Consider the following 21,798-nt stretch of genomic DNA (forward strand, 5'->3'; position numbering starts at 1 on the left):
TGATGTCGCATTTATCCTTCAGTGTTTTGGCGCGGTATTTACCGCGGGCGCACGCCATTCTGAAACCGCACGTCAGCACAGCGAAGCACACCACCGAGGCCTAACTTATCAGGCGATCCGCACAACAAAGGTCGTAAGCGCGCCGAAAACCAGAGAACTCGAGGCTGCCGAAAGCGGCCGAGACCACCGCGAGTTCAGGACAAAGACGTTGACGAAGGCTCCTCCTATTCGTTCAATTCTCAAGTGCTAGCGGAGCTGCGATGTACTGGATTCGCTGTATTTTTTGTGCTGGTTGCGCCATCCATCGGTTAACAACTGCAGCTGTACGACAAGATTCTTAGGCCTCTGAGATCGGCGGCTCAAAACCGGAAACCGCAGTTCTCGGAGGTAAAGAGAGGGTGTAGCTGTTGCCACAGCTGCCACCCCTTGCCCTCCAGCCTCTGCGCCGGGTGCTGGCACCGGTTTTACCCGCTTTTACCTTCTCTCCCCATTTTGGAGGCAACTCAGTCACTGCAGCCTCGCGACAAGGCCTGCTCTGGCCATGTGCCAGGCGGCACGCCGCCCAGGCGCGGCGGCGCATAGTTCGAATTAACCGTGGCAGGACCAACTCGCGTTCGAATTAACGGGCTTTTTTATACATGGACTTCTATGGAGCTAGACCGGACCAAGTAGTACGGTTTGAATTATCCCGAAATTCGAATTACTAAAGTTCGAATTAACGAGCTTTTACTGTAGCAACGACAATGACAGTGCGTTTAGTTGATGATGATAGTAGCAGTGGTGATGATAGTAAGGATGACAGTGATGATGAGGTTAGTGAAGACAGTCCTGTAAGTGGCTTTTGGCATTTGCTCTTTTGAGCAGACTTAAGCGCAGTCCTGTCATTTTTTTCTTGTGTCAGTGTTCTGTGTATCCTGTGACGAAACATAGAGACAATGCAGTGGTAGTTATGCAAATGCATGCAAAGAGGGTGCCAAAGGGAGGGACGAAGGTAGCTCAGGTGAACACAACACGCGACATAAATGCAACATTAAGTACCTGAGAAAAGCAGAAGATTGAACAGCCAACGTCTTAGGTCAGCCGCGCAAACACCAGATTCGAAATTCAGAGGTCTTGGGTTTGAATCCCATCAGTCGCGAGTGGTTCTTTTTCTCCTATTATCTAATCACTGCTGTGGAGCAAGAAGTGGTAGGTGTAACATTAAAAGATAGGAAGCATGCAGAGTGGGTCAGAGAAATAACTCTAGTTGGTGACACTAGTGGAAATAAAGAAATGGGCATGGGCAGGGTATGTAGTGCAAAGAGAGGATAACTGATGGTCGGTTAGGATAACCAATTAGGTTCCATGGGAAGGAAAGCGTAGCAAGCGGAGGTAGAATCTTGGGTGCGAGGATGAAGTTATAAGAAGCTTGCATGGGTCAGGTGGATGGATATCGAACAGGATCGGGTTCATTGGAGGAATTTGGGGAGGCCTTCACCCTGCAGCAGGTATAGTTTGGCTGACGATGGTGATGATCTAATTATTTATCCCCGTGATCACATTTGTACTCTGGTCGGCATGAAAAAAGAAAAAACTCCCATGCTTTCTTTACTATCAGCAGCTGTTGGCTCCTTTTATACATACTAATATAAGTTGCACCTACTTTGGGACTTAATGTGAACAACTGTGAGTGTGAATGCTTCTCTGAATGTCGCCAGCAGCTCCATTGAATTGGACATGCTTGCAGACAGCGGTAGTAAGGAGGCTATTCTTGGGGTTGCATCTGTTTAAGTGGACCCCTCGTCTTATTTCCTTCGTTCTTTGTTTTGTTCACAGGTTTTGTGAGCTACGACAACTCCCTAAGTGCGCAAGCGGCCATTCAGGCCATGAATGGCTTCCAAATTGGCACAAAGCGACTCAAAGTGCAGCTCAAGCGGTCGAAAGACGCCAGCAAGCCCTACTGAGACGTTGACCTGACTGACCCCACCCCTCTCGACTCTAGGCGGACACCCAGCAAATGCTTGGGTAAGTCTCCCCATCTACGCTCTCTCTTCCCTCTATTCAGTGTCACAAATACATCAACATAGAGTGGCGCCACCTACGGGGTATGCTGAAGCATTGGATACAGCTGTGGAGGCACCAGATTTTTGTTGTGATTTCTTTTTACGAAATTGAGTGCAATTCTTTTTGAAGTATGACTCACCTCGTCAACTTTACATATGACTTGCAAATAATTATAATTTAAATATGTCTCTAGTGATGTCTTCATTTCCGTTTGTGGAGCTGAATAGTGGCTGTGACACCAGGAGTAGGTCTGAGATCATGTGAGAATATCAGTGAGACATCGAATAGCGAGAATATGTATTGTTGTCTGGTGAATCTCGCTCCTACATTTGAGTCTTCTGCATTGTTGTGTATAACCAGCTTGCTGATCTTCATCATTTAGCGAAACTCTAGATGCATTTAAACCTGGTTATAACGAAATTGTAAAATGTCCGAGATTTTTTGTTGCATCCAGGTTTTCGTGAAGAGTCAAAAGGAGAATCTAGAACGAAAACCAAATTAGGAATTGAATGTAAGGGAAAGCACATCGAAAGAGTTCATTGTAAATCAAAATTACATGCAGTTATAGAAGCGGTGAAACGTATCACTTTCGCGCTGAAGATGCGGCACAATTTTGGCAGCAATCTCCACCTCTGCCGCGGTTCGCACGACGCGTCTACGAGGCAGCAGGAAAATGGGGGTGGCGGAGGAGTCAGAGCGTGGGGGAGAGCGCACGCGTTCACGCAGCCGCCGGGTGGGAGATGCGTCTTCACGCATGTTCCCGCTCGCCTACCACAGTGCCACCGGCACTCAAGTTTGATCATGCCATAGAAATCTACTCTGCCTCGCGCCGCAGGCACGTTGCGCTGTTCCCCCTTCCGGCGCGAGGGAACCCGCGACCAAACGCGAAGGAACAATGGACACACAGTACTTACCCCGTGCCTTTTTCTTCCTGTTTTTCACTGCTTTAAGCATGAGTGATTGTAGTGCCAAGTTCTAAAAGCGAAAGCAGCGGAGAGTGCTGCGTTTGCCATGTAGATACTCCACAAGCTTTCAAACATGGCGCGTTGTATCAATTGCGGTCACTCATTGCTATCCTAGGTGCTCCTCTCGCATCAGTTCGAGTTTTGTCATCCTCAAACTTTGCAGGGTTCTGCCAAATTTCCAGTAATTGAACATTGGCTAAGAAAATGTTGGCGCTGCGAGTTCGCTATGTCAAGGTCAACCGCCGTGACATTTTCGTCATATGGAGTTTTCCCAATACATGCACTTTAATGAGGGTGGCATTGGAAAATTGAAAAACTTTTAATATCAATTTATTCGGTACATGGAGGTTCTTTACATAAAGGTTTAACTGTACAAAAATTGCCTTGTCATTGCAATCCACCCCAACTCTTCTGCTAATGCGTACCATGAGTCAAAATAATGGCAAATGAGGGGACAGTTGTTAGACTGCATTTCTTAATTGTACATCTCACAGCATCTCAAACCTAAACGTGACGTTATGCTCACTTTTCAGCTGCTGCAACCAATATCTGAGTTGTATTGGAGTAGAAACTGAATTATAGATGATGTATCAGTCACTGGCCAAATTCCATATGGCTGATTTGGTGAACTAATGTGTCTAGCATTTATTCCAAAACAAAAGAAGCAAGGCAGGCAAAAATCTAGTGTGCCTACCGCACTCACTACCTTACCCGTAAGTGGCGCTTCCCTTTGTTCAGCCATTTACCAAAAAAGAAAAAACAGTGTTCTCGTTGGCGTATTGCATGCCTTTTCATCAAAGGCAAATGATGCATGCGAATGCAGTGAGCGTACATCTTGTGAACTTAAGTACTTGAGGTTCTCAAAAAGAGGGGCTCATAAGTAGGGGCTCAAAAAAGGGTGTTGGCAGCCAGGGTTTGTAAACAGGTGTTCTCAAATGCATTCTCAAGCAGGAACTCTGAGGCGAATAAAGGAGTGAGCTGATAAAATTTGCTGCATAGGAGCATTGGTAAATGTAAACTGTGATGCATGACACCCATGTCGCAAGAGCATTTTTGATGCTCCGCAGATGACAAACAAACGTCGTGGGTGATGATTACCAAGTACCTCTCTGCATGGCAGCATTTTTATACAATTGAAAGTGTAATACTGGTTCTTTGTTTCAGAGCCCTGAGCAGCATCACTTATCATTTTCATGCTCGCTGAAGTGTTGAATCATAATGGAATATGAAACACTAACTGGTAGCATTCTCTTTTTCGCGTTATGGTGAAAGGAATTTTTTTTTTCTCATTTTTAGAGCAAACTTAACATCAGTGAGCAGCAGCTTGATAGTGTGTCAGCCCATTATGGGAGCATTTGCCTGAGGTCTTGTTCATGTAAGGAAAAAGGGCTGCAGCTTGCACATAGTAAACTAGAAAAGGAAACTCGTAGTTCTGCGTCTGTGGAAATATTTTTTTTTTTCATCTTCTTTATTTGTTTTATTTCTTTCAAAGAAGAAAAAGCAATCTCTGCCTGCAGAGTAAATGGATTTTCCACTAAAGGCTGGGCTTAGAATTTATTCTCAACCTCACCCATGTCCACTGAGTATTCATAACACTGGTGGGGACGTTTGCGGGGCCATAAATGTGAGGAAATGAATTAGCCTAATGTTTAGTGGATAACTTTCGTGGGTACTTTCGTGTAAAATTGTTGCTGATGACTAGTGTTCTTAAAATGCCAGTGAAGAGTACAGGAAAGGTGGAGCACCTGTTCTGGTTATCTGACATTTGTCATGCCGTACGGCACTGTTCATAATCACTGTAGTCGAGAACACAGGGACATAGTGCTCCCGCCATACCCCGCCATGCCCCTTCCCACCTCCCCCCTTTTTTGACCCCGCCGGGGTGGCGCAGTGGTTACGGCGCTCGACTACTGTTCCCAAGGACGCGGGATCGAATCCCGGCCTCGGCGGCAGCTTTTCGATGGAGGCGAAAAGCAAAGCGCCCGTGTGCTGTGCGATGTCAGTGCACGTTAAAGAACCCCAGGGGGTCGAAATTTCCGGAGTCCTCCACTACGGCGTCTCTCATAGCCTGAGTTGCTTTGGGACGTTTAACCCCACAAACCAACCAACCAACCTTTTTTTTTGTTATTCCTCAGTGAACTCAAGCTGGAATTTATGGCCGACTTTGTGTGCCAGTTTCTTAGCCTCCTAAGGGCACATAGCACAGGCCCCCTTGTGGCGTGCATGTTGCTTTAGGAGAGGATTTGGGCTCTGCTGTTTGTTTGTGGTTAGCTACCAGGTTTTTGTTGTGCACACGTATGTATTATGTGTGTGTGTCTGTATTTGTGACAAAAATGAGTCATTCACTGTGGATGGAAGGGTGCACCTCGCTATAGTCTGCTTCTTAGCGCCAGCTGCTCTGGAAGCAGTTGGTGCTCGTAGCAAAAAAGCTTGTCTTCATGTGACGCCACCTCGGGTACCACGTCCAACGGTAATGTTTAAATTGCCGCACATTACTTTGGATTCTTAACAGTCCAGAGGTTGCAAAGGGTGCACCGGAGGTCGCGGTCACTAATATGAGTGATACTTGGGAATAAGATGATTTGCTTAGGTGGCACACGCAGATTGGCGCTCGTGCGAGTGTATTCTGTTGCTCACGCTTGTTTCCACCGAGGCTCATTTCATGCACGGTCGATTTTGATAGGTCGATAACTCAAGACTTAGAGCATTGCAACAGAGCAGCTTATATGTGGGCCAGACAGATGCATGAATACAGTGCACCTTGCAGGCTACACAAATTATATTGGCCCAATATCGGTACTATGTTGGGTTGGATATTGCCGATGCAGTACCACTATTGGGACAATTATTTGTGCTACCTGGGCTATGCCAGTGTAATGCTTTCTGCTCTGACTGGCCACCCATCAACATACTGGCAAGACACTTCTTGCTGCTTATCACAAAGCCTAACTCGCCTCTCACTGAAGTGCATGGTGCTTTGCAAGGATGGATCGCAACAGGTCGTTTTCTGCTACCGACCTACTGCAGCGCAACCATACCTCAATTAAGACAAATTACAATTGAATTTGGCATCACCTTCAGTCAATGAGGCTGGTTTCACCAAACGACAGCCGATGCACCATACAATTGGCCTCCCCTCATAACAGCAGTATCGCTTTGAAAACAAGCACTCCAAACCGAGAGCCACCCTTGGGCACATCTTACATTAACCTTATCACACGGTCTCACAGCGCCAGTGCTTACAGAAGGTACCCAAAGGTGCACATCCGACCCTGCTGCACGCATGAAAAGTTATCACGAGAGCACGATTAGCAGGAGCACCACTTGCACAGACTGCCACATAGTTCGGTTTATTGTTTCATTGAGCAGAAGTTTAATAGAGGCTAACTACACTGCTATGCTTTTACATGCGATTTTCGAGGTTATATGCACAGGTATTGATATGTGAGGTTGCGGTACGTATTCAGGATTGACTGCGTAAATAAATCTGGGCACATGTCACCTGCACTTGCCAAAAATCCCCTTGGAGGCCTCCAAACCTAAGGCAGGTAGGCAGTCGGGGAGTGTAGCTTTAGTGAACAATGTGTCAGTGTCATTTTGAAGGTGTTTCAATCGTGTTTGTGTTTGTGTTTGTATTCTTAAATTTACACCGGTGGTGGTGTAGTTTCATGCGAACTGTTGTGAATGTTTTTTTATTGTGTCCTTTCTTTGTCCTCACACGCTGCGTGCATTTCTATACCTTGATTTCAGAAGCCTTATTTGTCCATTATGAATTATAGGTACATTTACTCATATCGTACTGGTATACCATATCAGTAGGTAGTGTTATCTATCAGTGCTCATGTCACCCTCCTCTCTCCACACATATGCATTATGTTTCGTGTGTGGAGGAAGAGGAGGAGGGTGCTATTGGCAGCCCAAATTGTCGAGGGACGCACATTCTTGAGAAAAAAATTACTGTACTTTGTCTCGCAATTTAGTAGCAGCTTGGTATTGTTACCAATGAATAGAGCATATATGCCCTCCAGGCTACTTTATAATAGCTCAAAGCAATAAACAAAACAAATTTTGTACTGCTGTATTTACTCGCATAATGCTCGCACTTTTTCTCGCGGAAAATTTATTTGAAGTTGGCGGTGCGATAATTATGCGGGGAAAATTTTCCGACCGAGTGTTTTGGATCACTAAAAGCATATATAAATATGTGTGAATCGGGATTCTTAGTAGAACTTAATTTTGGTATAAATGTACAGGATCGCCAAAAGCATGAATTGCTAAAGCACTTTATTTGCCGTTTGCCGCATGCACCCTCATCATCACTCCCTGCATTTCATGGTATAATGTTTGCAGCAGACCATGCTCTTCTACTCTTGATCAGAAACTTGACCTGAGTCTGTGTCGACACTGCAATCGCTGTCTGCAGGAGCATACTACGCAGAGCTTGTTGATGCCAAAGTGCCTGCTGGCAGCAGGGTTGCCATGCTGTAGCGCAGCCTCGAAAGCCTTCAGCTTAAAAGCAGCTGTATAGCTTGCATACCACCCCATCACGATGTGACACTAAGAACACGATAGACTTTAGAACAAAGCAAGTAGTACTGACAGAACGAAGAAAAATCATAAGATGTGGAGACACCTCTCAAAATGGCCGACAACTACGAGCATAATGGAGGTAAAAAAGAAAAAAAGATAATGAGTCTATACTGATGATGATGATCTACCTAAGAACACTATCACCGCCTTGTAGCGTGCACACACAACAAGGCCAGCTAGGTTCAGTAGCACTCCAAAGATGGTGCTTGCTACTACTAGCAGTCGGCTCTTGCAGTGGTAATATTGGTGACGCGATGATTATGCGAGGAAAAAAAAAATTTTTCAAATTTTTGACGCCTAATTTAGGGAGTGTGAGCATTATGCGAGTGCGGGCATTATGCGAGTAAATGCGGTATTTTCTTTTCTCTGTTTAAATGTGCAACTGAAACCTTTTTTTTTTTTTTTCTTTATAAACAGGTGTCTTATCTGAGGAAGTGCCAACCTGGTTTAACATACCATATTGAGAACATGCATATCTCCTTTTGCCGCCACCATCATTTTAATTCCAGTCACCATTTGCAAATTGACATCAGTAACAGACAGTAGTTCACCATAGGAAACTGCGTTTTGCCCAGTGCTACTTTGTCTCTTCAGTCCCAGCCGCAGCATCCATACCTTGATGGCTTCGAAACAGGAGAACGCCTTTTTACTAAGTCTCCCGTGACTCTTGAACCCCAAGTGGTAAAAATTTGAAGCCTTGAGTGCTTGAACGGTGTGTAGTGCCTCCCTTGGCGCAAGCTTTACTGATCAGTTGGCGGCTGTAAATTGAATAGTAAGTGCCATTCTCGTAGATCTCAACATATGGCTGCTTTAGCTAGTTTGGTTAGCTAGCTTTTCTGGATATGCTTTGCTGCCTTTGGTTCAGCAGGTTATCCAGTGCGCACCGCCTTAGTGCACCACAAACTGTTCCACTCGGGCCACTGCCACCATTTATGCATGTGTACTACCAAAGCAGGCTGCCGATTTTGCGCAGCGGAAGCGGTGGAGCGATGTATCTGTTCAGTTATATCAGTGCGGCACAATCGCTGCAGCAGTATCAGTACGATGCTAGTAACGGCGCAGTGGTAGTGGTGGCTGCACTGAAGTGCCTGTGTTCATGTGTGTGTGCGTGTGTTTGTGGGCATCCTCTTTAATGGTTTTCTGCTTTTGTTTCCCCTTCCCTCCCCCCCTTTTTTCTTGGACCGGCTCTCTTCTAGAACGTTCATTGTCTCCTGTCCTGTGTCACGTGAGCAGTCCTGGGCTTAAGCCTGCACACATGCATACGCACGCCCGCACCTCGCCCTCCCAGTGTGTGCGAAGCCTGGCAGACTTCTTTCCGTTTTTCTTTCTTTTTTTTTGTCTACGACGCAAAGTGAGCGATAATGAGAGGCTATGAAAAGAAATGGGAAAGGCAAGAAATGCGGCAAGAGTGGTTTAATGAAGGAGGACGACCCCCACGATGTGCAGCCCTCGACTTGGCGGCGTCTTGCACTTTTTTTCTAGACTTATTTTTTATTTTATTTGTTTTGCTGCCGGAAGCACCGCATTGGTAGGACACCCACTACGTTGAACCTCTTGTCTTCGAGGCAGATGAGAGAGACACTGAGATAAAAAGACTCTCCAAGGCATAGTAGGAAATGTGTTGTGTGCTCTGGCCTGTTGCTGTTCAGTACCTCTCTTTCCGCTTATTTTTTTTTTCTTTGTCTCCACTGTGTTGCCAGTGCTTTTGTTATTCACAGCGTGTGAGCGTGCCCCAGAGGAGCAGGCAGGGAGAGGTGTGTCTTTTTTTCTGCCTGCCCTCATTTCGACACCCACACTTTTAGACATCGTCGGGGTCCAGGACCTCTGTGAATGCTTGTTTCCAGGCAGTTGGTCCCTCAAATTAAGCTGCGCTCATAGCTGTCAGTGCAGTGTTATTGTTTGTTCACCGGTTTTTAGTGTTGTGTTCCCCAGTGTTGAGAACATTAGTAAGAGTGTCTCGCTGTTGACTTCATCTGACTGAACTGTACCATCTTTTGCATGCTAATCGTCCAAATGAGAGGAAGCAACAAATAGATTGAGTTATTTTCCTTTTCCCTTCTAGTCCAAAAGTAGGGAGGGCTTCGCTTGGCATAAACGCATGCTTTTCCAGGATTCTCTGCAATATAGCCATCCTCTGTCACATCTGGACGTTAGCGGCCTCTTGACATACCGTGATGCGCACCGTCACGCCCACACTGTGTGGACGCACCGTGACACGTCACACTTGGTTGCAGCTCAGCGAGCTCGCATTTTTAGCTTGAATCTTTGGTCTTTCTTGTGAGTTGGACCAACTGCCTGGGCCAAGCAGCCTATGAACCAGGCCATGTGCTTCGCCATTTGGTGCCACAAGAATTAATGATATTTGAACACATAATAAGCATTCTTTGGACTGCAATAGTGCTTCTACTAGGCAAGACTTTGGATTGGAATTAATTATATCGGATGGGATATTGATTGCTACTGTTGCTCTGTGGGCAAAAATTAAGCACTCTACAAGGCAGGTGTCGATACTGTCTAGCTTCTGGTCCCCCAGGATCGCCCACAGGTCTTGTGGAAGTCTTGGCTTCACGGAGGCAGGTCATACAATTTGCTTGACCACTTAAGGAACCACGTATGTGCAGTGCATAGCCTGGCGCATAGGCCCCACGGTCCAAGTAATGGTTTCCTTTGGTGCCGTCTTTTTGCTAGCATGTGTGTGCGCAGTTTGTTAAATAGTGTCATTGCAGCTTTGTTTGGCAGGATGATATTTCTTTCTTCGTGCTTTTAATGAAAAATGGAATAGCTGCAAAATGTCCTGTGACGGCATGTTGTCAAAGCAAGTGGTAGTCGCCGTCTGTGTTTAATTTTTTGTTTGTTTGAAGCTCTTGTCGTGGGACCTGCCAAAAAATTCAGAGGACCTGCTCCTGACATGCATAGTTCTGAGGTGTTGAACGTTTGTTTTTATTTTTTTTATTTCAATGTCAGTCGAGTGTTAACGAGTCCGGGAGGGGTGGTGTGCTGTGTTTCTTATGGCTAGACAAGAAGGTTTAAAAGAGAGAGGTAATGTGTAGCGCTTGCAGCAGACAGCAACGGGCAGATACGTTCCCCACCCTTCTTTTTTTTTTTTTTTTGGTATGCCTGCTTTTTGATTTCTCATTGAGACGTGTCCAGCCGAGCTGTTTTGTTGTTTGACAGGGCGTTTACCTTTTTTTTTTTTCCTTGTCTTTTGCTTGTTTGTTTATTTGGCGGTGTGTGGTTGTCAACGTAGAAGGATTACAAGGTTATTTTCAACACACGTGTGGCGGTGTCTGTGGCACGTGATGGTTAACGAGTTTTTCATTCTTCTAGTGGTTGGTGTTGTGTAATCATGTCGTTTGTGCTTTACATTTTTCGTTTCTCTTTCATTTGTTTCATTGAATTTTTTTTTCCTTTTGTCAAGCGATTGCACCTTTCTTGAATTTTGTTTTCGGTCCCGTATAGTTTGTGGTTGCAATTTTTCACTGTGTAATGCGTGTGTGGTGTTTCTATCCTTTTTTTCACCTTTTTTCAGTCAGGGTATGCATAATAGTAACCCTTATAGTAACAGTGTAATATAGGAGTTTTTGTATTGTTCTTTATGGTTATCCTTTCCAGTTCTTATCCTGGCCAGTTGCAATCTTCTTCTGTTTCTGTTTCTTGTCTTTGACATTTTTTTTCTGTCAGAATTTCCAATGTGTAGTGTGACAAAATTGGATGGCATGCACACATTGTTGGTGCATGAATTATATTTTGTTGATCGTTTACAAAACGTAAGCTGTGCCATCACAAAGGCTTTAAAATGCTCGGTCTGTGCAGATTTGCTCAGCAGGATGTTTCCCTACCGCAAGAGAATATGTTGTGTTTTGTCTCATGTTAGTAAAGTAAAGAAAATAGCCAGTTTCTTTTTCTTTTTTGTTGCATTAAGTTAGCTCTATGCAGTCTTCATTCCCCGCTACTGTGTACTCATAAAGTCTTAACTTTTAGCAATTTTCTTAGCAGGTCATAATCTAATGATGAAGGCATTGGCAGTTATTATGCATTAGTTTGAGAGCACATTATTTCCACCAAGTTTGTTTGACGCGTCTCACGATGCATTGACAAGAATTGCAAAATGAAGACATTTAAAGTCTACTAGTAGAAGCAGATTTAGTCAGAGTATATATTTTTTTGGTACAGGATGTACAGCCTTCATTGCAAGTTTGTGGTCCGCTGCAGTCATGTCCGAAGTGGGTGGTGCTCACCATCACTGTGGTTGTGTCAATTAAGGAAGCATTTCACTTTTTTTGCTGACTGAGGCGCTCACGGAGGAAGAGCTAGGGTCATGCTATGGCAGTGCTGCCACTATGGCCATGCTCGTGGTGGTCCACAAACTTTCGACAGAGGCTATACCTACTGATGTTTGTACCTCAGTTTTGTCACGAGCCAGTGTTGGTAGCACATCATCACTTGTTTGTCCCAGCCCTCCGTGTTTGTGTCGCGTTTTGCAAAATTGCCCGACTCTAATGGGTTGAGCATCTTTTATGGGATTATTTGTGGCACTCTGGTTTGCACCGGTGGTGTTTGCTGCTTTGTTGTGCCTGCTATGGCTTGCAAAGGGATCAATGCGCCTAAAACGTTCTCTGGAATCTCAACGCGCCAGCATCCACTCTGTACATCCCACCATCCTTTCTGTGGCTGCCAGTTCACCATCATAACTGGTGTTAGACCAATCGTATGTCCAGAACAGGTTTGTTAAGTGCATGAAGGACTGACCCGTCTTTGTCAGGTGTACAGAGCTTAACTTAAATCAACAATTACGGCACATGAATAGTTGCACACTGTTCTAGCGTAATTCATGGGAAAAAAAACCGAAGCAGGAAGTGCATTCAATGATGGCCTGTAGGAAAAAGGACTGTACTGGGCTCTTTTTTGCCGGGGCGCTGAGTCGACATTGTGAGAAAGTGGCACATTTTATGTCCTGTCGAAAAAGCTCGAAGCCTGTTTTCTGTGAAGCGCCCCGGCTTTCACCCAGGCAGCGCTAATGATCAGCTCACTACTGGTGCTGCGTTGGCAATGTGTGGCCTTGTATAAGGTATGCATTGCCAATATGCTCCTGCATATTGGCAATGGTTTGTGCTGAATGTCTAGCCCAATATCGGGTCAGTACATTACCAGTATGCTCCTATAGTGGGCCCTTATATCTGGTCAGTACATTGCCAATATGCTCTTATATTGGGCCATGGTTTGTGCCGATACTTCGTTTTTGTGGATGGTGAGTGGTTGGTCAATATTGGTGCACGCAATGCCTTCTCTCTTTTTCGATGCCTGGTAAATAGGTCATCTACTGCCCGTGGAAACGGCATTCATCATAAAGCATTGCGAAACACCAGACGAAGAAGAACAGGAGACGACACGAGCGCTATCCACAACTCGCCCAGTTTTCTGGTCTCGGAAATAACATTGGTGCCTCATTCACTAATCCAGCACAAGCACAGTCCATATCCTGTGCACCATGGCGGCAAAAAGGAGACGGGGCAGAGGTGTACCGGAAGAGGGAGAGATTCTGTTGGAAGGAAGCAGGGAAGGATAGGTGGGAGGAGTTGGGAAAGCGTTCGATTTGCCACTTTTCAGCTCACGTGACAGGCATTGAAAAACGCAGAAGGCATTGCGACAGGTAACAAGCATCATTGGTTTGTCAGCTAAAACGGTAAAATGTTTGCCACGGCGTACTCTGGTCACCTCAGCCGGTGCGACTATTACTCAGCTAGTTTTTGAAAGAACAGTCGCAAAGCAGTTAAGAAGAGGTACTTATTGATTCAGTCGGTAGTGTTGTATGGGCAGTCAATTCACATAGTCAGTATCGACTTGTGAAAAAGAAACCTTTGCCACCAGGTTGAGGCGCAATTTTGCTGGGTGACTGTTCTCGCACTCCAGTTCTTCGGTCCTTTCACGCTGACCTCAGGTGTGACCAGGGGGGTGTTGGCTGTGGTGATGTAGTGTAATGAGTGATAATGAGCAACAGCTGAGCGAGTTAGGCCACTGCATACAGAAATCCTCTTGGAGATAGAACACAACTTTGTCACCTGTGACGTGCTGTGTCTCACTGATGAGCGTGCAAGAAGTATATTTGTGCCAAACGCTTGAGACGCAAGATACCAAAAAAAAAAAAGATATTAATGTCACTGTTTTCATGTGTGTGCTTGTGCGTGCCAGCACAGGTGGCCCACAGCATACGCCGAAACGAAAGTATTTGACGACAGTTTTTTTGTGGCGTACGTTTGTCTTCGTTCGTTGTCTTGGCCTGATGTTGGTGACAAAATGGGCCCGTGGTGTGATGGTCGACCCAGTTTCGTGGAAGAAATCAAACTCCTCCTCCTCGTCGTTTCTGAAGCTGTGACCTCCCGAGCCCCCACTGTACGCGTGTTCTCTTGCATCGATGTTAAATTAATTTATTCGCTTTGAGTGTAAACTTCCACGTGCCGTCTTAATTATGCTTTGGCGCTCGGGTTTGTCCAAAAGAGTTTGTAGATTTGTTTTAAAGAATTTTTGTTAATCATCTATTTTTTACATAACCGCCTTGCGTATAGCAAAGACGAAGCACCCTTCGCGAGTAGCGTTTGTAGACTGTTCTAGTTTTCATTTTTTTTTCATTCATTTAGATAATCTTGAGGCAAAAACAGCATACCTCCTAAATAAAAAAAAAACGCACCAGCTTGTCTTTTGACGGCATTCAAAGAAAGCCAGCAGTTATCTCTCCGAGATTAACATATGCCTTGATGCAAGATGACATGACCAAACTTTAGAGCGAGTGTAACGTACAAGAATGTCACATGCCATTACCATTATGGGATATTCTTTGGCAGCGGAATCAACGTTGAAAACGAGGCGGAGCCACAGTATCACATCACACAGTCAGAACAATGCATGACAGAGGGTTTTCACAAACTGAGAGCAAGTATGAGTATACGCTACGGTGTCAAGGACTGTTGTCCAATGCACAGAAGTCGTGACGTTACAGGCATATGCGGTGTGACTATTCGTATAGTGCAGATGGTTGCCAGAACCTGCTGAATTATTTAGAGCAAGCTGGGAGTTAAAATGTTACAAGAGTTCATTTGAAAGATTAATGCGGGTTAGCCTACCGTTAGGGCACTCATCACTCAATTCATGAACACCTTAACATTGCCAGTGTGTCCCTAGAAGGGGAATGCTAGTTTGTTATCCTAAAGTGTGATCAGGAACCATTCTGCCAGAGAAGATGTGTTATCATGAGGTTACTTGGAAAATAACCCTAGGGAGGACTTGAAGTACTTATTTTGCAGAACAAGTAGCAGTTCCACAAATTGAGCATATTTGCAGTAAGCATGTCAAGAGGTTGCGGGCATATCTTGTATGCTTGTCTTGCACAGCTTCATGGAGTGCTATAGTAGAGTGCGAGAAGGGCATCCGTAATGTCACAGTACTTGACCGTGCGTGGCTCCCTCTAGTGTGCACCGTCATACTAGAACACCGGTCATCACACCGCAGATACAACACGAACACAAAAAGAGCACAGTGTAACCCTTGCCATTTTACCATTACACACACACACACAGTTATAGGCAGGCTTTCACAGGGAACACTATTTTCAACTCAAGAATTCCGACACTAGGTGGCGTTTCCACTTTGTTGACGCTTCCCTTCTCATTTCAGTCGTTGAAGATGGGATATGTAGTCAGTTCATAGAGAGTTACTATATGCCTTGAGAAAAGAAAAAGTGAAGGCTCTCCTTGACGTGGGCTCTCGGCTCCCCTATCCCGCAGGCTCCCCCTTTCATGTTTGTGAATCGTGATGTGTATCTGTGTGTGGAAAAAACAAACAAACAGCTAAGTGAAATTTACCACGTGTGTGTGTGCGTGCCGTACGACTAAGACATAAGGGGGAAAAAAGTAAGAAAACACAATGGTCGCGGTTGGAGGAGGAGAGCATTGCGTGTTTCTACACAGTGCAAAGGCGATTATTTTTGTACCTGAATACAAAAAGAGTTGGGCCCTTGAGATGGCCTTTGTTTTTCTTTTTCCTCATTTTTATTTCGTTTCCGTTTATTTTCCTCCCCTTCAGCTCCTTGTGCTTTATGAAAGCCTTCTGTGAGCTTACTCCTCCCTATGAGGCAAAAATACCATGTCGCGTTTGTTTTGGCTTGACAGCGCAGCGTTTTACAGAAGTTATAAACTAAGCATGGATAAAAATCTGGCAAGCAGTCTAAATGCTCCAGGAACAAGGGCTTTGAGGACAGCAGCTTTGGACAGGCGCAGTCGGTGGAGCACATGGTGGCTAGCCTTGAAGCAGCTTTGAACGCTGCATCGACTGCGTTGTATTCAATGTGTTACTGTACCAGCCATTACACTTCAAAGTTTTACCTAGCCCTTCGGGACAAAAGGACTCGCTTTTTTTTTTTCGGTCCCTTCGGCTAAATTCTATTACATTGGCGACTTACATTCAGAGTTCTCTGCAATGTACTAATAGCTTCGTGTATACCAGTCATCCATTGTGTTCTGACAATTTAATCGCTACGGTTTTAAAATCTGCTAGTTGGCATGACTATTTTATTCCCTCCTCCTCTGATGCGAACGGTACGCTTACCTGCATCGTTGCTGCAACGTCTCCTTAAGAATGTGACAAGTAGGTAATTTTGGAGCGTCTCGTATTTCAATCCTTTTTTGAGCCTTCGATCTATTCCAGAGCAAAATTTTAGGCTTCCCTCCCTTACTCCGTTTTATTCATTGTTACTGATATATTACTCTAAATACATACAGTTATCAAAATTAAAATCTTCTCAAGCTTCTCAGTGGATTTCGCACTGTTTTGCAGCTTTGGAACATTTTTACTTCTACGCTCATGCTACCATAGGTTGTGTGATGCAATTTGAGTGTGGGAGCTTTTTTTATAGTGTTTCAAGTGTTAGAAGACTGCCTAATAATTCTGGAAATGACTAAAGTTTAAAAATTAACCTGTGTTTGTCGCCCCTATTGGACTGACGCAGGTAGTAAGCTACCTTGTGAGGAAATGCCTGTCTAGACTAAAAACAGTAACCAGGGAAGTGTCCATCCCAAAGCGAGCTGTCCTCCGACTTTTTGTACTTCAGCTCAACTTTTTCAGGATTCTCATACCGAGCCGTATGCTGTATCAGTGTGATGTCTGCCTTTTTAACCACGAGGAGAAACGCAAAACTGCTAGAAGTGTCTCTGTTGTCCCATTTGTTGCAATCCATTCAGTGTGCACTATTTGTTAAAGAAAGGGGGTGTCCCTTACTCCCTTACAAAAGGTGTTCACTAAAAGGGGTGCGGCTGGCTGCACCATGCCTTTGTTTCTCCGAACTCCTTTTGCAGAGTGCAAATTGTACTCTTTGGTAGAGAAAGCAAGGACAAAGACGTCACACCATAGCCTTGCTGACGACTGTGTAAAACAAGGCGATAGAGAGAGCAATGGACTGGATTGCTCAGCTCTATTCCTCATGCCCAGCCTTTATGTCGCGGGCTCAGCGCAGAAGCCCGTTTTCACTGTCGGAGTGCATGTTACACGCTCCAGTCATTTTTTTCTTTGACATTCTCCTTCTCTGTCCACCCTACCCCTTTTTTATTCTCATTTTCTGTTCTTGTCTTGGAGTTGGAGTTGTGTACACACAACCTTGTTCATTTAGTGCTGACTGCAATGCTGCACCGAGAGGCTATTATTTTTTTCTTTCGGGTTACGAGAATTTGAATAAAAACACCCAAAGTAATGGAAACGCATTGTGCTGTGTCCAGTGTGCTTTTTTCTCTCCTCTGTATCTGCATCGACATTAACATATTTCACTGTGTTACAGTTTAAAATGCTCCTTTTTCCATTTACTGTTACTGTCCACTTCAGATGGCTAAACTGTCACTGAATTTTGGTGAAAATGAACAGATATTTCTTCACATAGTTGTAGGGAAAGCATGGCAGTGTACAAGAAATGAGGATTTGTAATTTCACCTAATTTAAACTCTCAAAATAGTATGCATTCAAGCCTACTGTTCTGCTTTTGGGGTGGATGAATTGTCCAAATGGCCTAAATCCATGCAAACTTTAAGGGGATAGCTTTCTAAGGCATCCTCTTTGAATATTTGCATTTTACTTTATTTCAATAAAGAAGATAATTTGAAGTGTGCTAACAGCATTGAGCAATTGAAATGCTTTTGACATGCTGCTTTACTGCGTGAAAATGCCAAAGTCTTCATATTGGACAGTTTAAGAAGTGGGTAGAAATACCACAGTGCTGGAGTTATTGTGAACTTTATCATAACAAAATGTAGCTCGTGAGAACCTATATGCATATCGAATAATCGCAACAGTAAAAAGAGATCAATACGTTGAACAAAGGCTATTTGGTCGTGTTAATTTCACATTTAAACAGTGCATTGGGCAACAAAAAGATTAAAACGTTAAAAGCTATTTGGTTGTGTTAATTTCACGTTTAAACAATGCATTGTGCTACACCAGACCTAGCAGGCAGTCACTCAACTTGTAAATTTTAAGGGGGTCCAGTTTATCCATCGCAATGGCTCAGTGGTTAATAAGGCTCTCTACTGCCGAACCAAAGTGCCCAACTTGGAACCTGGCCATGGTGGTTACAATTTAGTGCAAAAGGCATTTGTTTACTGTCGAGTGCACCAACACGTGGCCATAACTAGTCTAACCCTCCATTACATGTTTTTCACTCCTACCTTCCTCCACTCGCTTGCAAGGTGGTTCATACCGAGAAGTGGGTGAGATACTGCACATTTTCTATAACCAGTTAGCAGTTTTTAGAGGATGCACTGACAATTTTTCATCAGCTCAGCAATTCAATACATGTTGGTGGGTATGCATTGTTGTCATAGAAAGGGGTAGATACCTAATTTTTGTGTTGCTGTTTTCTTTATAATGATGCATACAATATTACACAGACATGGCAGTAATTGAATTGCAGAAATGAAATTACTGTAATTTAATTACTTTTGCAGTAATTTGTAATGTGATGAATTACTTTTTGGTAGTAATTTCACAGAAAATGTAATTCCTTTCGAAATTACTTTTACTAAAGTGCGCTACTACTACTTCAATAGACAACGAAGCAGAGTGCCGCGAAAGCAGGAACGACATGCGGCAAGCCGAAGCCGGCGTAACGGATCGGCAAAAGGAGACGGAACTGAGCAGAACAGTGCGTCTGAGACCTCTAGCGTAGTAGTAGGGTCATTTAGTATGGCAACCATTCTCCAAGCAGCAGGATACAAGCGCCAGGAGAATGCCGAAGGGACAGTTGGTGCAAGAAGGCCGGAGTTGAAAACTAGTTGGGAGCGCGGCGCAGTGGCACTAGGGTCCAGTGGCACTCCGTGTGCCTTCGGTTAGAGCACAGTGGTGCCTGGTTACACTCGTCACCACGGGGCGAGGGAGGATTGGGTTAGGGGAGATAGGCGGAAGGGTTTATGGCCTGAGCCACCGTGGCTTCAGCATTGCTGAGCAGTGAGCACAAGGTGCCGACGTCGATTCTTGGGACTGCGGAATCAATAACCTAGCTTGACACTGGGTTCTTCGGTCATTTCACGATCATTCGACCATGCTTCTGATTTTGTTCTTTTTTTTTTTTTTCCCTGTTGTCTTGTTTTTGTAATGGCAAGTGCAGTAGGAAAGAGGAAAGGAATAGCTCTCTGGGATGGAATTTGGCGGGAAAACAAAAGAATGTGTGTGCTTCGCGTCTGAGAACAAGTTGCTGTTTTGTTTACTAGCTTTACATAGTTTTGCATGTACGGAAATTAGGAAGTAATTTAAAAGTAATTGAATTACTAAGTAGAAGTAATTGTAATTTATTTTATTACTTTTTGGGAACAGTAATGAGTAATGTAATGGCCGAGGCTGGAGACACGCCCGTGGCAGCAGCCGACCCCACACACGTTCCTCCTGCTGCCACGCACGGAAATACGTCACAGTCATGTGACCCGCGCTTGATGACGTCAGTGGATGCGCGCTTCCGTTTAAAATGGCGCTCTGCAAGTGTTCAGCCGAGTAGCGTTTCATCTGTGTGATATTTGCTCGTCATAGCTTTAAAGGTGTTAATTTTGTTGCGGCGGTGTTAATTATTGCTATTGGTACGTATGAGCTATTTTGTGTTGTGAGTTGTGCGTTAAAGGCGAAGTGTTGCACGCGCGCAGCGAGAACAGTCAATTGCTGCGTTCCTGTCTCGTGTAAGATACTACATATTTTGGCGGCGAGGATGTTAGCTTAAACCAGGACCTCGGCGTGGACTGCTGGCCGTCTATCATGAGCTTTTCAGGTCTTCAGCCGCCTCCGCCCTTCCGTGGGAGTAATGGTAGCTGGCGTTCCACAACTACATGCTGGCGTCTGGTGCCTCCACTAGATACCTCCACACTTCTGCTAACCGGAGAGGGCTATCCTGCCAGCGAATTTTCTACACATTGTCGCCGTCGTCCACTTCAGCGCCTACCGCTGCTGCCTCACACTCCGGTGACGATGCTATCTTTATACTGGCGACGCATTACAAATATTCCGTAAATATGATCGCCGCACGCCACCGTTTTCACTGCCGAGTACAAACTGCCGGAGAAATAGCATATGAGTACATCGCTGCCCTTCGCAGCCTTGTCGGCGACTGCGGTTTTGGGAGCTTCGCGGACATCATCAGGGACCAGCTGGTGAAGACCATTAGTCACTATTTCAGTAACCGCCATCTCCTTCTTGACTCTGTCGCGCTAGACAGTGCCAGCAAGCTTCCTGTGAAGCAAAGGAGCTGTCAGAAGAGGTCGCTCCAGTAGAGCGCGTGGGATGCGAGTGCACATCAGAACGGGTCCTTCAGGTCCCTTGCATCAAATGCAGTTTCCACGTATGTAAATCTTCATCTGCACTTCCGGAGTGTTCGTGCTATCGCTGCGGTTCTCCTGCCCACTTGGCGAACGACTCCACATGGCAAGCTCGCAAACGAAAGTGTCGTCGGTGCGGCGAAGTGGGCTATTTGGCATCTGTCTGCAAGTCGTCTGATCGTTCTAGTGAAGTGCAGAAAGTCGAAGATGATTCTTCCAGCAGTGCTGCTATTATTCAGGTCTCTACTGTTCCTCTGCAACCTGTTGCTTTGCCAGGCAAGCTTTGGGATGAGCCTGCTATTGACATCGTGGGCCGTTTCGACCAAGCTCCTAGCAACTGTCGCTTTGCAATAACACTCATTGACTATTACAGTAAATGGCCGGAGGCTTCTTTCACAACTGCCACAGTTCAAGAATTGCTTCTAGGTACATTTGTTCACGAGGATTACCCTGAATAAATAGTGTCGGATCACGGACCACAATTTTCATCCTCGGGGTATACGTAACTGCTACTCCTCAGTTTATGACCCTTAAGCCAATGGACTTGTAGGACAGTTTAATAGGGTTTTCAGGGCATATGCTCAGATGGCTCTTTGCGAGCGACGTGACCTACGTACCGCTATTATAACTGTGTCTACCACTGTGCGCCACATTCCACGACAGGAATCGCACTAGCCATCCTAGTTCATGGCCAGATGCCTCGCATAAGACTTAACGTTGTGTGCCTGCCCGGATCAGTGCTTCTCGACTGATCGTACAAGAGCACTGAAGCTCTATTGCCAGTGGCTAGAGCAGAAGCAAGCCAAATATAAGCTTTATGTAGACCAGCGGAGTGGAACCAAGCACTATGACTTTCAGATTGGCGACTATGTGCGAGTTTGCGAGCCGATTGTGTGAGGCAAACTGGCTGCTCGGTTTCAGAGCCTCGAAGAGTTGTTGAGCGAATTGGACCAGTCTCACACCTGCTGGATGATGGGCGAGTGTGGCACTCGTCCAAATTATGAGCTGTTAGAAAAGCAGTTGTTCAGCGCCAACCTCCGCCCTCAGCTCTGATGGCTCTCCCCGCTAACATTTTGTTGCCCACTGACTGCACCCGAGTGTCGACCAGTCCACTACCAGAAACGCAGACCAGAGTCCAACCTCGCATAACCCCAATAACGCAGGTGTTAGCCCGGGAACTTCCTCATTCCTGGCTTTGCCCGACACAGAACTGACAGACCCCCCCTCAACCAAAGTGTGCCTCAACAGCAGCAACTACTACTCCTCTTCCTTCTCCCCGCAGAAGTAAATGTGAAAAGAAGCTTCCCGCAAGGTTTAAAAGACTGTGATGTATTAGAGGATATTTAGCCATTTGCCAGCAAGGTTTTTTT

General features: G+C 45.2%; 1 protein-coding gene across 23 annotated transcripts in view; it reads left to right on the forward strand.

Moving 5' to 3' along the window:
- Positions 1–17,344, forward strand: part of LOC146175052 (CUGBP Elav-like family member 1-A) — a 566,960-nt gene extending 549,616 nt beyond the window's left edge. For 22 of the 23 annotated variants that reach the window (XM_084584452.1, XM_084584454.1, XM_084584456.1 and 19 more), the window contains 2 exons: positions 1,816–2,004; positions 8,795–17,344. In XM_084584452.1, coding sequence (XP_084440578.1) covers positions 1,816–1,943 — 128 coding nt within the window. In that variant the 3' untranslated portion in view covers positions 1,944–2,004; positions 8,795–17,344. Of the gene's footprint in view, positions 1–1,815; positions 2,005–8,015; positions 8,759–8,794 lie in introns of those variants that run through there. The other variant, XM_084584437.1, reaches the window with a different exon arrangement.
- Positions 17,345–21,798: the final 4,454 nt, after the last annotated feature.

The sequence above is a fragment of the Amblyomma maculatum genome, chromosome 11, assembly GCF_055883805.1.
Source record: "Amblyomma maculatum isolate TAMU_Amacu chromosome 11, ASM5588380v1, whole genome shotgun sequence".
Taxonomy (NCBI): domain Eukaryota; kingdom Metazoa; phylum Arthropoda; class Arachnida; order Ixodida; family Ixodidae; genus Amblyomma; species Amblyomma maculatum.